The sequence below is a fragment of the Buceros rhinoceros genome, unplaced genomic scaffold (assembly GCF_000710305.1).
Source record: "Buceros rhinoceros silvestris isolate BGI_N320 unplaced genomic scaffold, ASM71030v1 scaffold1726, whole genome shotgun sequence".
In the NCBI taxonomy this organism is placed as follows: domain Eukaryota; kingdom Metazoa; phylum Chordata; class Aves; order Bucerotiformes; family Bucerotidae; genus Buceros; species Buceros rhinoceros.
This window is the reverse complement of record NW_010419136.1, coordinates 16,674-33,662: the sequence shown is the minus strand read 5'-3', so window position 1 is coordinate 33,662 and position 16,989 is coordinate 16,674. Positions and strand designations below refer to the sequence as shown.

At 34.9% G+C, this 16,989-nt stretch overlaps 1 protein-coding gene across 1 annotated transcript in view; it reads right to left on the bottom strand.

The window, feature by feature from the left end:
• SNX13 (sorting nexin 13) overlaps positions 1 to 13,550 on the bottom strand; it is a 44,547-nt gene extending 30,997 nt beyond the window's left edge. Inside the window, exons 1-8 of the mRNA XM_010138772.1 lie at positions 13,440 to 13,550; positions 11,186 to 11,288; positions 6,191 to 6,280; positions 5,662 to 5,783; positions 3,201 to 3,322; positions 2,947 to 3,048; positions 2,212 to 2,300; positions 1,724 to 1,807 (exon numbers count right to left, since the gene is read on the bottom strand). Of these exons, the coding sequence (XP_010137074.1) occupies positions 1,724 to 1,807; positions 2,212 to 2,300; positions 2,947 to 3,048; positions 3,201 to 3,322; positions 5,662 to 5,783; positions 6,191 to 6,268 (597 nt within the window). The 5' untranslated portion in view covers positions 6,269 to 6,280; positions 11,186 to 11,288; positions 13,440 to 13,550. The remainder of the gene's footprint in view (positions 1 to 1,723; positions 1,808 to 2,211; positions 2,301 to 2,946; positions 3,049 to 3,200; positions 3,323 to 5,661; positions 5,784 to 6,190; positions 6,281 to 11,185; positions 11,289 to 13,439) is intronic.
• Between the last annotated feature and the right edge of the window lie 3,439 nt (positions 13,551 to 16,989).

Genomic DNA, 16,989 nt, shown 5'->3' with positions numbered 1-16,989 from the left:
GGGAGGTGCGCAAGGGAAAAGAGGAAATGACTGAATTAGTATCTTCTCTGAAACCCTAATTCAGATAAATTATATTAAACCATTTGAACACATACTATTTCCCCAGTACTGTCATAGGGTGAATCTGCTGTAGGGACTCAAAGGTACTTGTGCAAGTGAAGAAAGCCTGCTGTGCTGCCAAGAATAACTAGAAACTGTTTTGAATGCAGCATGGAGATCAGGTGAAGGTAGCATTGAGTTCCAACGCTGTCTACTATCTGAAGCAAAAAGTCACTTCACCCACATCTTTCATAAATGCTCACTTTGATATGGCAACATAACACTTAGTCTGTACTGCAGAAGTGCATTGACGTGAGCTGCAGGAGCAGAGAGAATGAAGACTGCGTAGACTAGGTACCATTAACCAAAGATAATGGAAAACGTTCCTAGAAATCTACTTTCAAACAAAGTAGCGCAAGCAACACTTGAACTTCAAACACATTGTAAAAACGTGAATTTCACAGTGGAAAGGGACAAGTTTGGATTAACTTCTAATTTTATATTGAAGCTCTGTATTTTATTGCAAGAGAATTAGTATCAAACTGTGGAGTGCCTAAAAAACATGAAATTAAACTTCTCAGAAATGGAAATTCCTCATTCAAATTTCATTTTATGTCAAAGGTTCCAAAAGAAGTCAGATTTTAGTCATCTCCTCCTCTGACCTTAATTTCTGCAACAAACCTCATTTCATAAGGACTTGTATTAAATCTGAAAGCATTTTCTCTCCTTATCTTTTTGCCAGCACATTTACTTCCTTCTTTCAGAAAGCAATTATAAAAAATAATATTTGGGACATCACCATCATAACAGAAAGCTTTATAAAAAACTCAGAATTCTATCTTTGGATGCAGCCAGGGGCAGTGCTCAGTAAATAAAGAATGAGGCCAAGTTACAAATAAAGAACATGCGTAGGAGGACAAGGGAAAAAGAAATTAAAAAGCTTGGTCCATACGAGCAGCAGTATTTTTTCTTATTAAAGCTAGGTTCCTGTAGAAAAGCAGTGTGCAAACTTTTACATGAAATGGAGGTGGCTGAAGGAAACTGTGTACACATACATCCGAATTCATTCCATACGTAAGAATTTTTAGTCTGAAATCCAAGGGTATTTTCAGCATAGTACTTGAATGCACATCCTATGACTAAAATACATGGATAGAAGTAGAAAGAACTGGGGGAAAGGAAAAAAGATTCATGACCTAGAAGAGATGATAAACTATAAGAGTAAGTTTTAACTTGTTTTGCAAAAAATCAGTAACTCTGATGTGTGAATATTATATTTATGTTAGTATTACTATATACTGCAACTTTAAAAAGACTGAGGTTTTTTATTGCAGGTGCATTAGAGGTACAAAGTAAAGACATTGTTTCTCCACATTTGATTAAATTATAAAGGGTTACCGCAAATATCTCTAAAACAATCACCCTGAGATTCCTTAGCAGAAGTAAAAAGCAAAAAACCCCAAACTGTGCAGGTAACACACAGAGCATAAATGTGTGTATACATATGAAAATATTATATATGTAGAATTTAATATAACATCTGTAAATTCACTATCTCTGCCAATATATCCATTGGCAACTTTTCTACCAGGTTGCTATCTGCCATGAATACAGGGAACACAAATAAACCTTTCTATGAAAATATTCTAGAAATACCACTCATTTTAAACATTATAAATCTTACCATCCATATGACATACTGATTAATATAATCAGGATCACTGAGCTGGTTTATTAATGGAAGAAGAATTCCTCGGGAGAGGATTTCCTGAAAAACAAAATATAATAAATCATGTTATATGTTTATTTATAAATCTAATAACTGCAATAATTCAAAAATCACTCGGTAGAGGCTAAATAAAAAAATGTGTAATTACTGAAAGCATTCAATAGGCACCAGCACATGGCCTTCCAAGTAACATTAGAAGATGTTAATACCTCAAGAAAAGCAACATCCAATTTATCATACTTTTCTAATGTTGCTAGAAGTAAAAAACTTCAAAACATTTCACACAAAGTTCTCTGCTATTACATACTTACCGAGACTGTACTGCATTTAAAATAACCTAGTATTAAATTAGATCAATTTTACAAAATAAGAGCAGCAGTTTGGATCTAAAATTTATGGCATTAAACCAAAGAATTGGGATGGCTTTTAGAGTCCGTACTTACCCTGACAAAGTATCGCATGATCTTGTTCTGGAAGTCTCCAGGAGGTAGCAATATATACAGTAAAACCTCACACAGATCCCTTAGGAATCCTAGAGGGGGAGAACAAAAACCACTCAGAACAATTTGATACTATGTTAATTCATATCTTACCTGATATTATAAAAAACAACAGATAAATCCTTACAATTAAATTCAAATAGAGTCACACATGTTCTTATAGTCCATGCATCATGGTCACACCTTTCAGGCTGAATATAAGCAGCACTGACGTTAATCTGAGATTCAGAGTCTCAAAACCAAGACAAAGAAAACTAAATTCCAAGAATGAAAAAAAAACTCCAATGTGTTTTCCTTATTAAATATATACAGGGTTTTTACCCCTCCTCCACATTTCACCCAAAAACATAAACTGAATTTTTGAATGAAGACTACAGAGCAGTGATAAAGAAGGCAGATTTAACAAAAAGCAGTAGGAATCTGCAAGCTTGCCCCTGCCTCCCATAAAACATATTTCTATTGCAAAATTCTTCCAATGAAAAGAGGAACAGCTAATTATCTATATACTTCATTATAACCATAGCATTAATACATACAAATTAGAGGAAATATACACGTATAGTAAATAGTTGAAAGTCACACGCTAAAATTTCACTATATTTCATACTGTGAACACTATTTTAGTATTTTAATTTAGTCTGCGGTACTAAAATAACTTCAGAGATAATATTGAGAGACCTTCTTCATCTTTGGGAGAAGTGCAGACTAGATCACGACAGACTTCTTTTTCCATTTCAACTTCAACCTCAAAGAATGTATCTACAAGTTCCTCAGCTGGGTCTATACAAAAGAAAATAAAAAGAAACATACTTTTTACAAAAAATTAGAAACCTGAAAGTAAACTTGAATTACAGAATAAAGCTAACTAAATCTCACACATGTAAGATACCTGCCTACTCAAACTCAGACACAAAAAATATCTAAATCATTACCTTTCATCTGATCACCTTTCTCTGCTATTCTTTGCTGAGCTTTTCTGAAAACTCGAAGATGAGTGCCAAAATCATCAACAAGTCGTGTAGTGAAATAAGGCTGCCAGTCTGTCTCCTTTGACCTGTCAGAAAAAGACATCCATGAGAATGAATTTTTTTTATCCTGAACACAAAGAGCAACAATAAATTTCTACTTCTCCTTCCTCCCTGCCAAGAACACACTGGCAGTAAACAACGTAAAGCAAATAAGTAAATCAGTCTCCTAATTGCCTATCCACTGAAAACAAATCAAATATTGTAAAATACCACTCTCGCACCACATTAATATTTATGCTTGAATTACTTTAAGGTCAACATTAGTATCTGGCATAGTGTTCTGATTCAAGACATTGTCAAATATCTGTGAAAAACCCTGATGTAAACAGTCTACACTCTAAAACTAAAATACTCCCTAGGTCTTTTTCAGCCATACTTTTTACCGTTTTGGAAGGCACCTAAACAAAAGCATTTTATTCTGAATTTGCAGTATATGCATAAGTGAGAAAATGCATGTTTTATTTGAAATTACAAGTGACCTAACATTATCAACAATTGACTCCACAGCTTATACGAGAGGTAATCAGCATGCATCTCCAAGGCATCAAGCTTAGCATCAGTAAACAGTCACTGTTAGATCCGCATAAAACGATTTCCTTAGTGGTATGAAAAAGATGCAAAGGTAGTCTTAGAATGTCCATGCCTTATTAGACAAATTGAAGAGACAGGTGTGCTTAATGAAGCTAGTCATCAGTGATGGCTTTCACTCTGCACTAAGTATTCCACTACCTGAATTCTCTCAGATACCTACTTTGTTATAGCAGAATCCTTCCTACAACACTTCCTTTTTTGCGTTTGTTCCCTCAGCCTCTTTCTTCGCTCAAAGAAAGAGAAAGAAATAAGGAACTCTGGAAGAGAGGGAAGCCTACTGCAAAATCTGTATGTGGAAATAAGCAGCCAAGTTGTCTCAAACAACAAAAAAATCAAAAAGCCAGATCCACCATCTGCACAATCAACAAGTTCACACAAAAACACTAGGTGGCAGCCTTACATCATTCTCCCAAAAGCACAACTCTCGAGAACAAAAAAATCCCGTTTTATTCATCCTCTCCAGAAGCTCACAGGGTATATGAAATTAGAGATGATGGTATTAATCTAAGACTGCTAAAGCTATATCCAACTATAGTTGTTATAAACAGACTAGATCATTCTCTCTTAGTAATGACTGCTGCAGCCCTGTGAAATGGATTTGATTTGTACAGTACAGAAAACGCAAGTGCACAGGAGCGGTGGTTATTTAAGAAGAGCTGTAGTACTGTAGTGAAAAAATAAATTCACCCAAAGTCAACCTGTTTGGACACAAACCCAGAGCTTGATATTGTTCAATGAAGTAACTTCACCAAATAGGAAAAAAACCATTGGCTTTGGATAGCCGTATGTATTACACGTAAACATAGAACTACTTGCTGTAAGGTACAGTTTAAGTTTTCGCCATTATTAACACTGTTTCCTAGAATTTTCATTATTTCACAATCAGTAAGATTATATTACAGTGCAATTTTCCTAGCACTAAACCTAACTCTCCATCTTTGACCTTTCTGGCCAGAAAAGCACACTAAGCTACACTTTCAAGTCAGAGGGAGCGATAACAACACCTCAAAATTGCTAACAAGTTTTTGATATTTAGGTGACCCACAATCTCTTCTGAAGAGAAAACAGGTAACAATCAGCACAGTGGGATGAATTTCTGAATTCACTACCGAACAAAGAAGTAAATAAAGGCATGCGGTACCTGGACTGAGAAATCAGCCATACTAAAGATGATAAATAATTTCCTAGACAAACTCCCTGACTTTGTACTACTTGATTAAGCAACAGCAGAAAAAAAGAAATGGGACAATTAACAAACCAGCCATTTGTTCTGAATCAACCCTGTTTTTAAAAAAGATTTACGTATGCAAAATATCATTTTGTTCCCTACATTATCCTTCCTTTAAAAATACTCATTGTTCTTGCATATTTGAAAGTAATGCCACTTTTAAAAGTTATCTGAACTGATGCAGATGTTTGAATTAGAGGCTTTCAGACTGACTTACCTTGGGAATAACCCGGCTGTTTATATGAAACAGCTTGCATATAAAAAGGTGATGATTCATGCAACTCAGTGTTTAAGTTGCAGAAAAAAAAAACCTTTGATAATTTTAGACATTAAACAAAATTTTGAAGAGGTATTTTGCAAAAGACCGTAACTACCAACATCATTTCCATTCATTAAGGTATCAGAGCAAAGACTGTAGTTCTTAGATTATGATCTTAACATTGTACATGTTCTTCCTGTAAAATGGACTGAGCATAATCATTTGTCTACTACCATACAATCCACAGAGTTACTTGTCCACACTGATGTAAATACAAATAATCTTACCTGGCAGAAAACTGAACAAGCGCATACTGAAGAGCCTGCCTGATTTCTAGAAGAAATGATTCATCATCACTTAGTGTGTAATACCAATACTGCACATAGTCTCTCAGGGAAAACTGGATTACCTGGGGTTGGAAAGGAAAAAACAAAGATGAACTAATGAACAGAAGACAACAATACACAGAACAGATTTTTGTGCCCCATCACACAACAACAGTTGTCTTAAAAGATTAACATAGTGAACTGTACTCCCCCACCATTATGAAATGGTGAGTGAAACAATACAACTCACATATCAGAACCACTTTTTCAAATTGGTTTGCATGCATCCATCACCACTGTGCTGAGAAACTACTAATATACAGAAAATAGACTCAAATATTGGCCAATATCCTGGCCCACCCTTGATCTTTTTTCACTTACTACTCAAATATGGTAAAATATCTCAACTTCTGTTTGTCTCTCAAGTACTCAGATATTACACAGTCAAGAAAAAATAAAAATAGGTTAAATAGTCCTGCTCGGAACTCACCTGTTGCAAAGGCTCATCAATTATATTTGCACCTGTCAGTCTTCTGTCAATTTTAATAGGTCTAGCTTCACGTTTCATTTCTTCTATGCACTTGAAAGAGATTAGGAAACATAACCTTGAGGTTTTAGTTATAATTAAAAATCAGCTGTACTGTTTATGCTATATTTATACTTCCGGTAACAACTTAATGCAACTTTTCCCTATTATAAAGTGGACAAGATATCAGCATACATCATAGAATGGTTTGGTTTGGAAAAGACCATTAAAGGTCATCTAGTCCAAACCCCCTGCAATAAGCAACCTTCAACTAGATCAGGTTGCTGAGAGTCACTTCCAACCTGACCTTGATTGTTGCCGGGATGGGGCATCTACAACTTCTCTGGTCAACAATAGCAGCTCTATTTTTCACTGTATAAAATACATAATATACAGTAAACATATAGTAAATAATGTTGAAGTTTGCTAACATAATAGATCAGAAGGAAATAAAACTTAATAGTTACAAAAAGGACAGGACAGCAGCACAAGGTAGTTTGTGGGCGAGACTCTGGTTCCATACTTGATTACAAGCTTCCTGTGCAATCTCAGGCAGATAATCATTCAGTTGGCTTTTGTTTGTTGGGTTTTTTTCCCCCCTCTGTTTCTTTATCCATCTCAGTTTATTCTATATGCCAGGAGAAAAATTACTCTTTTGTAGCATCACTACTTGACAGACAAGTCTTGAAAAAGTAATTGATAAGGGGGTAAAAAATTATTTTATAGAAGGACTTGCAACTCAGTACTGAAAGAGATCACCCTTTATCAGGCTTCCTTGAGCAGACTAATACAGTGTCTTCCTACAGACTTGAGATGAAATCTGTAATAAACCCCTTTATTTTGCCAGAAAAAAACCAACAACCTACACTATCATTAAAAAAAACATGTTATTTTATTCTTTGATCTAGAGAGAAATTTATGACTATATCAGAAATATAGAAAAACTGCCAAAAACAATACATGAAAAAATAATAAACCATATGTCCAATGTGCCTACTCCACATGACTCTCCTTAAGTATATCTCATTTAAAGCAGTTAACAATGAATGGCAGTGAAATACCTGAGGCCAGAAAACACTCTCCTACTTAACCAGCTCTGTATCACAACACAGAAGTATTTTCTTGAAAAACTCTGTATTTTTTAACTTTGAAGACAGGGGAATGGTTCCATGCTGCTTAAATATGAATAAAGCTGACTCATATTCAAACAATACTTCAGCTACATGCTAATGAATTTGCAAAATATTTTTGTCCTTACAGTGTCAAAAAATACCAAAACAATGCAGAGTAGATTGATTACATATTTTTACTAAGTACATAGTTCAAATTGCCAAACATTTTGTTAAGAGTTTTAAAGTCTGAGGACTGCATGTACTAAACCACATTTAGAAAACAGAGAAGAAAAAGCAGCAGGAAAAAAAAACGGCAGACAGAAGAGAGGGATACACACACACAGAATACACAAGGTTACTTGGTAAAAATTTCAGTGTTCATAGGCTCACAGGATTCAGGTTTCGGTCTGGACTTCAGGAAGTCATCCTTGTCCAACCTCCTGTTCAAAGTGGAGCCAACTACAAGGTTACGTCATTCTTTCATCTGCTTTCTTCTCCAGTGAAATACTTATATACATGCATTATAATTTCATTTGCTTTTGATATGTCTGAAGACATCTAAATTTAGAATATCGGCTTTTATTTCATTGCAGCTGACAGTAGTTCTCACTTGGAAATCATTGTCAGTTTTAAGTCAGTCTGCTAAGTCAGTGTCTGGAAGGCCAGGCTTAAAGGAAGAACCCTACTCTCATGAAGAAAATTGTTATAGTTGACTGTCAGTTCATACACAATATTAGCCTGACACACTCTACCAATATTAAATCATTAGTTAGGAAAATTTAGTATCACTTGTTATCATTACATTTGACACCTACTTCATTTTAAGCAGGTAGGAAGGACTTCTGAGGAACATGGGACATACACTCCACAAAGTAAGATGCAACACAGAGTAAAGAAAACCAGGCTCCACAAGCATGTGACTGCAGTGACTAAGTTGACTTCAGAATTTTGCTTTGCTGCACTAACAGGTATTTTTAAAGTCTTTTTTGGAACCTCTGCTAGGTAACTGTTAAATGTGGAAAAGGCCTCATGTGGACTGTGCCACCATTTCCCAAATCACATAAATCAGTCAAGACAAAGGGGATTTACATATCTGCATCAAATCCATAACACAACATATGACCAAGAAACTCAAAATAAACACGTTTAGAGACTAGTCAGGGATCAAATATGCAACTAGCACTTGTAAGTTATCAGAGTAATCTTAGAGTAATTTGGCAATATTGTACTCAGCCTACAGAAACTCTTTGTCTTTTGGATAAAGTGTAAGAGACACCAATTATGATAATAATTGCACGTTCCACACTTCTGTTATAGTCAGATTGAATCTATAATTTTGATTTAAAATAGCACTCCAGTTAACAGTTCAGAAGACTCTAAACTTGCCTGTAATTCAATATTAATTTAATATAAAACTGCAGACAACTGGGTATGATAGAGCATTATAGCATCACTGAGTACATTCCTAACACAAAAGTTACAGAAAGCAGACCTGGCAAAAAGAAAAGCTAGTTTAATCCTAATTTTTTTTAACCTCCCTACATTTATGCAAACAAAAAAAAATTAGCAGTTAAGTACATAATCTTCCATCAAACTTACATAACTTAATTCTCCTTAATGAGGCATTCATTATATATTTGCTAATAAGAATAATTAAGCAGCAACCAAGGTAACATACCAGCACCAAATCTTGTGTTGTAACTTAAGAGTCTGGTACACTCTACACACATTATTACCATCCACAGTTTTCATGCTCTGAATTATAACTGATTTCTTTAAAATCAAGGATTTGAACACCCATATTAGTCTAAAAAACTACCCTCAAAACGATCAATAAAAGTGACGGCCTTTGGGGAAACGAGTTTCTTATAAAGAACCTATATCATCAATTAGTTCTCAAAATACAGTATCACAAAATAATTTCATATTAAGGTGAATTCAGATTGTATTTGGTTCATGGAGGAAGCAAAACCTATACACTAGCCACTTGAAAAGAATATTCATTGTTCAAGACCACTGAGGGCCATGATGGTTTTAAATGTGAAAATGATTTCAAGTTAAAAATATTACTGTCCAATAAAGATAAGTCAGCAGAAATTTAATACAGAAATGGCAAATAGGAATCCCAAGCAAACCACACATCTGGGTTTGGTTAAGACTCTTCTTACATTGCTACTGAAAAACTCAGCTAAACTAGCTAATGCTATTTCAATACAGTGGCGAAGAAGAAATACAAAACGTTATTACAGAAGACAAACAGATTTTATTTGGAGAACAACTTCAAACAGCATTTGGTAAACCAGCTAAAAATAAATACCTTTGTACTACAAAAATCCAGAGATTAGTCAAGACAGGTCAGCTGAGAAAAGTGATGTGTCAATAATCTGCACTTAAATCAGAAGCCAAACTACCGAATTTGCAAGGTTTATGCAAAAAAAAAAACCCCACAACATTTTGTTCTTTTATAAAGCAACCAGAGCTTACATATGTACTGATCTCAAAAAAGTAATTAAAAAAGGTTTCAGTAATACACTGAAAATTTAAGATACAGTAAAACTTCTTGTAAATCTCCTCTCAAAACACAAGACATAAGCAAAACTCCACAATCCATATAACAGATGCACTAAAAATCTATATAGCACCAAGAACCTGAGTCCCCTAAAATGAGGTTTCATGAACAGAACAGAATCATTAGTTGATTGCTGTCTTGCCCTTTTTCAGCCCTCAACATTGTATTTTTCATTTGGACCAGCGACATGACATTACAGTTCAGATTATCTCAGATTCAAAGACTTAAGTGAAAATGCCACTTAAAAAATTGAACCAGTCATAGAAGAAGTTCTGTGATCAGAAAACATACTGCTGAATTACAAAGTAAGTTACTACTTACTACTGGTAAGAAAGCTGAACACTGCCTGCCCCCCTTTCACAGAGAACATCAAGTATAGTGACCTGACAGCTAAAAGGGCAGGATGTTTCAGTCAAAACAACTGAGAGATTAAAATATAACATAACTAGCAATCTTTGGTTTGAAGTGTTTTCAGTATTCTGATGAGTGCAGATGAATTAGACCAAGATACCTCTAAACTTCTTAGCTGCCAAGATGTATCAGTTCATAAACCAGGATTTCCTAGAAATTCTACCTCTTGGCTGTTAAGAATTTATTCTGTACTAAACACATGCAGATTTATCCAATTGGGAATCCTGAAGTTAGGTCTATCAACCGAAATGATGTGTCTATTTAGAATTCAGAAAAAGAAAGCTGAGAAGGCAATCCCACTGCTGCCCCACATTTATCTAGGCATTTCCAGGATTTTTGCTTGGTCTTAAGGAAAGCCAAATATAACAACTTCTACAGCCCTGAAGTACTGTAAATCTAGACTTTATTATAGTTTAATCTTCTTAGGCAAGCAACTTTTTGACCACAAACAATCAAAAGAATCAAAAATGGAAAGACTACAGATCCAGTGGAAGAACCCTAAGCAGTCATGACAATCTTGCAAGAAAAAAAGCAAGATTTTTTTCCTGCCAAAAATACTCACAGACAAGTAGCCTAGAAAGGAATGGTTTAGTAATTCCCTCACAGATAATATTAGCCAGTTACATCTTACTCATTTCTCATAAGAAAGCCAGAAACAATACCCGAAACAAACTTTTCATAAATGCTTGAAAAACCTGTATTTCAAAAAGGGAAAGTCTTGCATTTCATTTGCATATTGCAGCTCAAAACATAAAAGCATGCTCTTTTACATGGGAAATGGGTACAATTCTTAGATTATTAGTGTAATTCTAATTTTCAAAGTTATAAAATCTGATCTAGAGGTTAAGACCAGTAAACTCTCATTACCTTAGGGATGCCCACTGATGTACAAGGAAGAAACGAATGTTCACACTGCTCAAGGTACTTTTCTGAGTTACTTTTTCCAAATAAAAGAGTAACCACAAAACCCCTAAAAAGGAAAAAGAAAGACAGTCTAGAGCAAAAGGCATCTTCCCTGCTCCCCAAAAACCATTTCACAGCAAGTTATAAAGATGACAATATATGACAATTCTGACTGTTTACCCTTCTAGTAAAGTGCTCTTTCACAGTGTAACATGCCACTCAAAATAACTGACACAACATTAGGTATGACGCTTCCCAGTCCTGTACTATCAGTACAGGATATATTCATATGATATGTTCATGTCATACAGAAGATCTATATAGGACAGCCTGCTGTGTGAGAAGAACCTGTGATGGTATGCAACCTGTGTTCACCAATATCAGCACATGCAAAGAGGGGTACACATATGCAAGCTGCTCTGGTCTTAATTATACAAGGATTCTTCATTTCAACGCTATGAAGCGGTAAACTCTTTAAAGATACGTTTAGGCCACTGCATTATGGCATAATCTAAAAACCAGGAAGAAACTGATGCAGTAACTGTAGTACATAACTACCGATCGCATATGTTTAGACAAGCAGTAAGAAAATTTTCAACTGGGAAGAAAAAAAAGTAGTCCTGACAGGCTGCATAGGAACAGAGTCAAGGAAAAAGTCTACAGGATAACCGAAGTCACGGTGTTGGTTTTTTGGAGGGTTAAGGGGTTTTTTTGTTGTTGTTTTGGCTTTAATTAATACAGCATATAAAATCTAAATAAATGCATTCCTGGACCATTTATTTTAAAAGAATGTTAGAATAGAAATTAGTTATCTACAATGATATTTAAATTAAGAGCTTAATAGTTAAGTAATTTATTTTATTATTGTTTTCTCTGAGATAATGAAGGCATAAGGGGAAAAAACAACCATTACAAAAAGTTCAACCTTGCTACAACAGCAATAATTTATTTACAGCCAACAACACTAGGGCACAAAAACACATTAGCATAAAGCTAGTTTTACCAAGAAATAGATGAAAACTTAATGGCTGCGCCAATTATAGCATAATGAAAGCATGTAGCCTTTGAAAAGTCAAATATAAAAAAAGGAAGCTATTGCTGCTCAGAGTAGCCTTAGAATAGCTTTTTTGTTGTTGTTACACAAATCTCAAAACATTCAACGTTAAGGCCAACTAACCAACATTTGTGACCCCAGGAACTCAAAGTTATTCCATGCTTGAAACGCACTGAAATAACACATTCTTTTAATATAGATTGGTGTTAGTATTAGATACTCATATGATTAGAATAAAGTTCCTAACCAAGGCAAAACATGCCATTTGAAGGCTTTAATTCCCAAACTGTGAACCATTCTTGTTAAGTATTCCAGAGGCTCAGTAATACAGAAGAAGGGAGGTGGTCATCTCTACCTGAACAACTCCAGGCCAAAAAAAAAAAACCAAAACAACCCACAAATCACAAAAAACTACACAAAATTATTATTAGTAACTTGAAAACGCGTAAGAAAAATTCACTTGATACTCTGATTCCCTTAAAGCTATCTTTATCTGCCAGCCACGCATACTTTCTACAGAGAAACTAACATCCTTATGTGCTTGGAAGTGAGGGGGATGGTGGTAGTGTTGTTGTTCAGGTTTTTTAATGATTAACAAGTTCGCAGTTTCTTTTTATTATCTACCACTTTTCTATTAGAAACCTCAGTCTTCTTGTGGAAAAAAGTTACAACCAAAGTGCTTTTTTTTTCTTTTTTTTCTGACCTAAAATCTGTTTTAACTTCAAACATACATCGGCAACTTGAGGCAAGGGGAAGAGGCAACAAGGGGATAGGTGCTTCCCTTCTTCAAAAGGATTGCACCCTTGGACATAAATAGCTAGAGATTATATTTAATTTCTCTCAAATGTTATAACATTTTTAAAGTTAATGACTCATTCAAAACAACTAATATTCTACCAATAAAGTTTAAATATATGCTCATCTTAGATGTCTTTTCTCCTTTTTAAGCCAGGATTTTTTTTTGCCTGGGCAACAAATAAATACATTAACCTTTGATAAAATTGAGATTTTAAGAGCAAAATTTTTCTTGAAGAGCCGCTCAAATATGGAAGTACTAATTAGAAAGAATTAATTTCAGATTTTCAGAGCAAACTATGTGGTAATAAACACATTCAAACTTTACTTGCATAGTAAATTACACAAAACACTAAGTAGTATACTTACCCACCCACAAAGCAGAGGATATAAAATGCAAAATAAAATATAGCAAAGGGTCCAAAAGTTACTAGGAAAAGCACAAGGCCAAGACTTCCCCATCCCCATATGGAAAGACTGGTCTGTAAACAAGAACACATGAAACACAAAATTAAAATCATATGAATATAACTTTAAGTCTTCAGAGCAATATTTGTTGTTTCTACAAAGCACGATACATTTTAACCAGTTATGAAGTAAGTTCTGCTTGATGAAATAATTATTTTTTTTAAAAGCATACTCCTATCACGTTATATTGTGGTCTAGTAGTCCCGTTTAGCCAACATTAGAGCATTTTTCTTTCAAACACTGTTACTCCTGTTCTCATTTCAGATGCAACTGAAGTGTCATTTCTTTTTCCTCTATTCTCATTTTGTGTACTTCTGTTTCTTGAGATTCTTCCCTACTCCCTGCCTCCCCCCACCCCATGAAATTCTCCATTACTTCCAAGAAAAATGCAGGCTTTGTAACAGAACAGGAAAAGATTAATACAAACTTGGTTTACAAAACTAAACATGTCATTTTGCATAACCAAGCAATGCTATTTCTTCCTTAGATCAAAGCAGCTGCCAAGACCAGAAAAGTGTCCTTTTCTCCAGTCAAGTCACAAACAGGTCTACAGGTGCACAAAATACTTGGCACTAGTTTACTTTCACTCTTACTTTTAAATAAAAGAGAGAGAAACTTAAACTGATTACTACCTCAGAAATCAAGAGCATTCAAACAATTCTTTGAAATCTCTGTACAATTGTTTTAAAAATCAGATTTAATATATTCAAAAAGAGAGAGAAACCAGATTCCCAGAATAACATTTTCTCCATGTAGGCATTATCCCTATCCTAGAAGAAATCTGGTTTAGCGGGCAGGAGTGATACTTTGGCAGTGGTGGAGAAGACGGGGTGGTTTGGAAAGCCCATGATGCAGGTGAAGTCAGCCACAAGAGCACCTGGGGTGACGGTGGGAATTTAGGGCTGATGTCTTGCATAACACAAGACAAAACTTCACCTGCGCTGGCAGATTCACCAGGAGTATGAAACAAGTGGCAAGACTCAGGTTATTGCACCTATGCTGTAACTCATATAGGCCCATTCATACATACACACACACTTGATCTATCAGTATAGACAGATATGTGAATGTATATATACATTATGCAGCATAATTAAAAGCAAGATAGGGAAAACCTGAATGAACTTACTTACAATCATTTTGGACCTTTACAACGCTCCAATGCAGTCAACAAAGATTATATAAATTTAATTCAATCTAGTCTCTAGTTCAATATGAAAAGCATGTTTCAGCCAAGTCCCAAGAGTGTGAAACTGATGATGACAAGTATTTATAGGCCACCAAAACTGTTCCAGCTCTAAGATTCTCAACTTTTCTTTTTTTGTTGTCTAATTTACACCTTTCCTACCAGTGATCAAATGAGACCCTGATGGGAACTCAGACAACTGCTATGTCAACAAGTAACACTAAGAAAGTATTTAAATAAACTCGTCTTGCAGTTTGACATTTAGAAAACAAGCAGAGATTGAACACTGTATTTGCAGAAAGCTCTTTTTTAGCTTTTCATATGGAGGACGGGAGAAGCTTGCCTACCGCTCTTATTTCTCTAAAACAGAAGGGACTATTTAGATTGCATCGTTCTGTCTTAGGCACAGGATTCAGAAAAATCAAATTCCTCACAGAAAGGTTGTAAAAATACTATAAACAATAAGAAATAATATAAAATAAGGCTCCCACATAAAGCAGCTTCAGTTCTTTTGAGAGCAACACATCAGACTGCCCAAAAGCAACATCATAGCTCTAAGGAGAGACTTTTTAATAGATGTAAATTGTAATCATCAGAATAACTTAATTCTTCCTAGTTTATTAGTTTAATAGAAGATTGAGATGAAATCCTATTTTCTTCCTAGTTAAAGTTTTAGCAAGAGCAAGAGCTGGAGAAGCTATACTGGCTTTTTTCTTGGTGTTTGAGGCTGGAAAAAATTATACTTGTCCACATACATGTTTAATTGCAGTGCTGCAATTGGTAAACTGGATTGCAAGTTACTCAACTCTCTTTAAGGTGAAAGAGTAGATATATTATGTATAATCCACACAGCTAAAATGAAGATCAGTGCTACAATAAATTAAAACAACAACTTGGCCACAGCTGAGTATAAGATTTTGTTGACTCATAAGTAAATGCAGTACATGAACTTGGAAAGTGCAGAAAAAGAGAGATACTAATCTAAAAAAACCTGATAAATACAACAATTAACTAAAAGAAGACATGAGCTCTCATTATACATCTACATTTCAACACAGAAAGAAGATTCCTCATATTCATGCCCTCAGAAACACATTTTAAAACTTCTGCAGAGCATTACAAGCAACAAGAAGACACACACACACACAAAAGATAACATTTAATCATGGTCTTTTTGACAAAAAGTCAGTATGTATAATAGCATTATTAAATAAAGTTTAAGTTGTAAATATGGGATAAACACTCTAAATGACTTAAACTAGATAGCAGGATACATATTCAGAGTCGGATGAATGCATAATACTAAACAAAACAATGACCTTTTGTCCTACGCTCTAGCTTTGCAATTTAGTATATGGCTACAGAGATCCAAATCTCATCTGGTATTTTAATAGGATTTCTTAAAACTCACACAACTTGGTACACCAAGAACAACAGATACTGGTCCAATTCTTGTTTACTTTAGATGAGTGGTTTATAGTCTTATGGATTTTGAGATGTTCAAAGGGATCTAATCATCAGCATGGTTCCCTTTAGGCTGACTGTAACAAAACTTCTTAAAGAGACTTTGGCAGTGTAACTCCCAGACAAAAATGAAAACTTTGTTTAAAGTTCCCTTAACACATCAAAATCAACTATTAAAAGAAAGTCCAAACGTTACACAAATACAATTATGCAGCTGGTCAGCATGGAACTAGCTCAGGTATTTAAGTTCAAACCCCACTACGTACAATTTATTTCCAAATAAGCTTTTTATAATGTCAATCTTTTAGAAGATTCACAGGTTTACTGAAGCTCTGCCTAGCTAACTGCAGGGTGAATGCTTGTTATTCTGGGCAGAAAGAACAAGCCACTCTTCCAAAGAGATGGTATAACGTTGGTGTTTAAGTCACAACTATCCAGACCCTTTAAAAGCAGCTGACATGCCCTATACTGGGAGGTCAAGCTTCCAAGCTGAACTGTCATAGTACTGTTTACTCAATTTCAAGCAACTAGGGACAGTTACCTAAATCTAAAGAATAATATAGGCCTTAATCCTGTGGTAGGCATGTATGGGTACACACTGTATGCATATGCGCACAGATAAGGATCTTCATTCCAGACCAAGAACTGTTGCACTTTTGCTTACTACTACTAGAGATGACATTTTAGTCCTACCATCACCACTTCTCATCTTCCATGTCTAAGATCCTACTAAAGAAAGATTTCTGCAGTGTATTAGTAAGGTCATACACACAAAGGGCTAACGTAGTATCATAGTTACAC